The sequence below is a fragment of the Equus quagga genome, chromosome 10 (genome assembly GCF_021613505.1).
Source record: "Equus quagga isolate Etosha38 chromosome 10, UCLA_HA_Equagga_1.0, whole genome shotgun sequence".
In the NCBI taxonomy this organism is placed as follows: Eukaryota; Metazoa; Chordata; class Mammalia; order Perissodactyla; family Equidae; genus Equus; species Equus quagga.
The window spans coordinates 21,530,710-21,536,512 of NC_060276.1; the positions used below are offsets into that span (position 1 = coordinate 21,530,710).

General features: G+C 38.6%; 1 protein-coding gene across 1 annotated transcript; it reads right to left on the reverse strand.

Annotated features, from left to right (window-relative positions):
• Positions 1-261: 261 nt before the first annotated feature.
• On the reverse strand, positions 262-1,395 carry ACTRT1 (actin related protein T1). The gene has a single exon (XM_046672759.1). The coding sequence runs from the start codon at positions 1,393-1,395 to the stop codon at positions 262-264; it is 1,134 nt and encodes a 377-aa protein (XP_046528715.1).
• Positions 1,396-5,803: the final 4,408 nt, after the last annotated feature.

Consider the following 5,803-nt stretch of genomic DNA (forward strand, 5'->3'; position numbering starts at 1 on the left):
ACAGCCTCAACACATAACCCAAGGATTTCTCAAGAAAAAAACAACTAAAGAGGTCCATGGGACAGGAAGGGTGGAATAGAACCACTTAAAAAGATTCACTACCTGGATCAGAAATTACTCTGGTGTCACCAAAAATAAAGTGAAACCCAAAATGTCATATCACTTTTATTGACCAACATGCTAAAGTCAAGGGAAGATATCACCTTCCACCAGTGTTCCTGTGATCTCTCACTTCAAGCTGTCCCTTGTGCTCTGGATTCTTTAAAAGCATCTTCTCTGAACGACATATGTCCCAAATTCCATGAAATCTGCAGAAGTGATCCACATCTGCTTGAAACTGTTCAGAGAGGTCACAATGGATGCGCCTATCCATGCAGAGAAACACCTATCAGGAGAAGCTGTGATCTTGAGGGGAGTTCCTCTGGAAGCCAATTGTTCTAGTTCTTTCATAAGTCTTTCCTCAAACCCAGGAAAGAGAGTAGTGCCCCCAGACAGCACAATTTCTGCAAAAAGATTCTTCTGGATGTCGATGTCACACTTCATTATGCTGCTGGAGACCATTTTTGAGATTCCTGGATTGTGGATGCCCAGCTGGTCAGGCGCAAAAAGAATCTCAGGTACCTTGTACAACTGGTCCCCAATTTGGATGACATTCCCATCTGGAAGTTTGTATTCTGTCAGGACCTCATCTGGCTTCTTACATGGCTTTTTTTCTGGCTCCAAAGCTACATAGCACAGCTTCTCTTTGATGTCATTCACTAAGGCCTTGTTGAGTATGCAAGGGCAGGTACTCCCACTAGCGAGGAGGAGCCGGGTGAGGTGCTCTGTGATGTCCTTTCCTGCCACATAGAGCTTGGTGACAGCATGAGGCAGGGAGTAACCCTCAAAGATGGGGACAGTGCAAGTGACCCCGTCCCCACTGTCCACCACTAGGCCCGTGACAGAGGCAGAGGCATAGAGTGCTGCCACTGCATGGTTGGACAGGTAGAAGGCAGGCACATTGAAAGTCTCAAACATCATTTCTGCCATCTTCTCTCGAGTTTCCCTTGGGTTCAAGGAGGGCTCAATCATGAGCACAGGTTGTTGACAAGGTTTTACTCTAAGCTCCCACTCAAAAAGGTACTTCCAGAGTTTCTCCATGTCATCCCATTCTGTTACCAGTCCACGCTCAATGGGGTAGTGCAAATGCAAGGTCTCGTACTTGTACAGGGCTTTTTCCCCCACAAAATACTTTTTCTGATTGGCTTCTGATAAAAGCGTGTTGAGTTTAGGATGCCCCACGACAGGACTGATGACTTGACGGGGTCCAAGCTCTCCAGATAGACCTGCTTTGCAGAGTCCTGATCCATTGTCAAAAATCACAGCTGGATTATCTAACAAGTATGAGTTAAACATCTCTGCTACATGCTCTTCTGAACTTCACCAAAATAGAGAAAGAACACTTGTCCACTTTGTGAGACAATAGGCACCTCTGGAAGTTTTAAGGCCACAGGATTCCAATGTTCTCAGGTTGTTACTCACGTGGAGTTAGCAGGCTATTTACAATCTCCCAGAACACCCCATCTTCAATCCATGAATGTTTTCCCCTTTCAGGCAGTCCAGGGCCTGCTGAGGCTATTTCAGTGATGATAGCCCCCTATGTAACAATCTAGCCAAGGCAACAATTGTCCTCAGAGAGCATCACAGGGATTTTAATGGGTGGGGTCCCTGAGCTACCAGTACTCCTAACTTAGTGAGACATGAAACAGAGGAAGGCAAACCATACCTATGGACAGCTTTGATAAGTCGGTGCATCTGAAGCAAAGGCCTAGACTTAGAACCAAGTGAAGCAGCCCACCTGTGGGCTTCTCCCAGAAAACTGGCTTCTATGCTCAGCCAAGCTGCTGTTTGTAGGATGAGAAAAAACCCTTCTCTTTGCTAAGCAGAGGAACTATGCACAAAACACCAATTCAGATTGGAGGGAGAATGCCCATAATACAGTTTCAGAGGTGCTTAGAAAACTCTTTCTTTTATTCTCCCTTATGTTTGTTTTCCTGTGTTTTATAGATTTATTGAGATGACTTTTACATATAATACAATCACCCATTTATAGTGTACATTTCCATAATTTTCAGTATATTCACTGATAAGTGCAAATATCACAAAAGTCAAGTTAGGACATTTTCTTCACTTCAAAACGAAACTGTACCCTTTAGCTCTCACTTTCTTCAGACTGTCCTCCTGAGCTGTAAACCCCACTAATATAATTTTGGTCTCTATAGATTTATCTCTTCTGCTTTTTTCATATAAATGGAATCATATAATATGTGACCTTTTGTCTGGCTTCATTCATTTAGCATATGGTCTTCAAGGTTCTTCCATTGATTGGATATAACACATTTTGTTTACCTCTTCTACAGCATACTTTTGTTCACAGTATTTATAATCCTTATTTATTTCTATAAGATAAATAGTAATATCCTCTCTACTTTTTTTTTTTTTTTTTTTTTTTTTTTTTTTAGTTTTTTTTTTTTCCTTTTTCTCCCCAAAGCCCCCCGGTACATAGTTGTGTATTATTCGTTGTGGGTTCTTCTAGTTGTGGCATGTGGGACGCTGCCTCAGCGTGGTCTGACGAGCAGTGCCATGTCCGCGCCCAGGATTCGAACCAACGAAACACTGGGCCGCCTGCAGCGGAGAACGCGAACTTAACCACTCGGCCACGGGGCCAGCCCCTCCTCTCTACTTTTTTTAAGTATTTTTAAAAAACAGGATTTAGTTTCATTGGTTTCTCTATTTTCTACTTTCTCTTTCAATAATTTCTACAATATTTTTCACCATTTCATTCTGTCTGCTTTCTTTGGTTTGCTCTTCTTTTTCCAGTGTGTTAAGTTGGAAAGTTAATATACATGTGAGAACTTTCTTCTTTTTTAATTAGATGATTCATTTCATTTGCCAACTTGACTGAGCTATTGTGCCCAGTTGTTTGGTCAAACATGAGTCTAGACATTACCATGAAACTATCTTGTAGGTGTGATTAACATTTAAAATCAATTGACTTAAATAAAGGAGATTAACACCCATAATGGGGATGAGCCTCATCCAAGCAATTAAAGGCCTTTAGAGCAAAAACTGAAGTTTCTGGGAGAAGAAGGGATTCTACCTCAAGACTATAACATAGAAAACCTGCCTGAGTTTCCAGCCTGTTAGCCTGTCCTATAGATTTCAGACTCAAGGCTATAACATTGTGTTGGTTAAATTTTTATGTGTCAACCTGACTTGGCTAAGAGATACTCAGATCCCTTATAGAAGACTATGTCTAAGTATGTCCTTGAGGGAGTTTCTAATAGAGATTAGCATTTAAATTGGTAGATTGAGTAAAGAAGATGAGCCTCACCAATGGGAGCAGGGATCGTTCAAACTGTTGAAGGTCCTGAATAGAACAAAAAGGAAGAGAGAGGGCAAATCCACTCTCTAAAAATGGATGTCTCTGGGACACCATCATCTACTGTCTTCAGAATTTGGACATCGGCACTCCTGGTTCTTGGGCCTTCAGACTCAGACCAGGACTTTCGTTACTTTTGCAAATTTTTATTTATTTACTGAGGTAGCATTGGTTTATAACATTATATAAATTTCCAGTGTATATCATTATATTATGATTTCTGTGGAGATTGCATCATCTTCACCAGCCAAAGACTAATTACCATCCATGACCATAAACATGTGCCTGATGACCCCTTTTGCCCTTCTCCTTCCCCCCTTCCCCTCTGGTAACCACCAATGCAATCTGTCTCTATGTGTTTGTTTGTTGTTGTCTTCGTCTTCTATTTATGAATGAGATCATACAGTATTTGACTTTCTCTTTCTGACATATTTCATTTTGCATAATACCCTCAAGGTCCATCCATGTTGTCATAAATAGCAAGATTTCATCATTTTTTATGGCTGAGTAGTATTCCATTGTGTATATATACCACGTATTCTTTATTCATTACTCCCTTGATGGGAACATAGGCTGATTCCAAGTCTTGACTATTGTGAATAATGCTGCAATGAACATATTGATGCATATACCTTTATGCATTCATGTTTTCATCTTCTTTGCAATAAATACCAAACAGTGGAATAGCATGAATATATGGTAGTTATATTCTTAATTTTTTTGAGTAATCTCCATACTGTTTGCTGTAGTGGCTGCACCAGTTGGCACTCCCACCAGTGGTGTATGAGAACTCCATTCTATCCACATCTTCTACAACACCTGTTATTTCTTTTCTTGTTAATTATAGCCATTCTGAGGAGCAAGAGGAGATATCTTGTTGTAGTTTTGAAAGTATTTACCTAATAATTAGTGATGTTAAACTTCTTTTCATGTTTGTTGGCCCTTCTTTGAAAAATGTCTGCTAATACCTTTCCCCCATTTTTAATGGAGTTGTTAGCTTTTTTCTTGTTGAGATGTATGAGTTCTTTATATATTTTGGATATTAACCCCTTATCAGATATATGCTTTGTAAATATCTTCTCCCAATTGTTAGGTTGTCTTTTCATTTTGTTGATGGTTTCCTTGATGTGCAGAAGCTTTTTAGTTTGATATTGTCCCATTTGTTTATTTTTTCTTTTGTTTGCCTTGCCTAGTCAGACACGTTATTTGAAAATATGCTGCTGACCAATGTCAAAGCATTCCCTATGCTTTCTTCTAGAAATTTTATGGTTTCAGGTCTTATGTTCAAATCTTTAATCTATTTTGAGTTAATTTTTGTGTATAGTTTAAGATAATGGTCTATTTTCATTCTTTTGCATGCCACTGTCCAGTTTCCCCAGCACCTTTCATTGAAGAGGCTTTCCTTTCTCCATTATTTGTTCTTGGCTTTCTTGTCAAAAATTAACTATCCATAGACATATGGGGTTATTTCTGGGCTCTCATTTCTGTTCCATTGATCTGTGTGTCTGTTTTTGTGCCAGTATCATGCTGTTTTGATTACTGTAACTTTGTAGTATATTTTGAAATCAGGGAGATTGATACTTCCAGCTTTGTTCTCTTTTCTCAGAATTGCTTTGGCTATTCAGGGTCTTTTGTTGTTCCACATAAATTTTATGAGTTTGAACACATGCATATACCTGTGATATCATTACCACAATCAAGGTAATAAACATATCTGTCACCTCCAAATGATTTATTGTGTCCTCTTTTTGCTTGTGTGTGTGTGTATGCATAGTGAGAATACTTAGCATGAAATATACCTTCTTACCAAATTTTTAAGTGCACAATGCCATATTGTAAACTATAGCCACTATGTTGTGCAGCAGATCAATAGAACTTATTCATCTTCTAATGCTTTGACTTTATACCCATTGAAAAATAACTTCCCATTTCTGCTGTGCAGGGCTTTTAATCACCAAATCACAAAATAGTACAGCAAACAAGAAAAAAAGGACAAAAGAAATATAAAATATACAGAAAACAATAAACAAAATGGCAGCAGAATGTCCCTTTCTATCAAAAATTACTTCAAATATAAATGGATTAATTCCCCAATCAAAAGTGGCAAAGTGGAAAGAAAAGCAAAATCCAATCATATCATGTCTATAGGAGACTCACTTTAGCTTTCAAGATACAATAGACTAAAAGCAAAGAGATAGAAAAAGCTATTCCATGGAAATGGTAACCAAAAGAGAGCAGGCGAGGCTAAACATATGTCAGTCAAAATAAACTTTAAGTCAAAAACTCTCACAAGAGACAAAGAAAGTCATTATATGACAATGAAAGGGTCAGTTCATCATGAATATAAAACAATTATTTACATATTCTATATATATTAATATT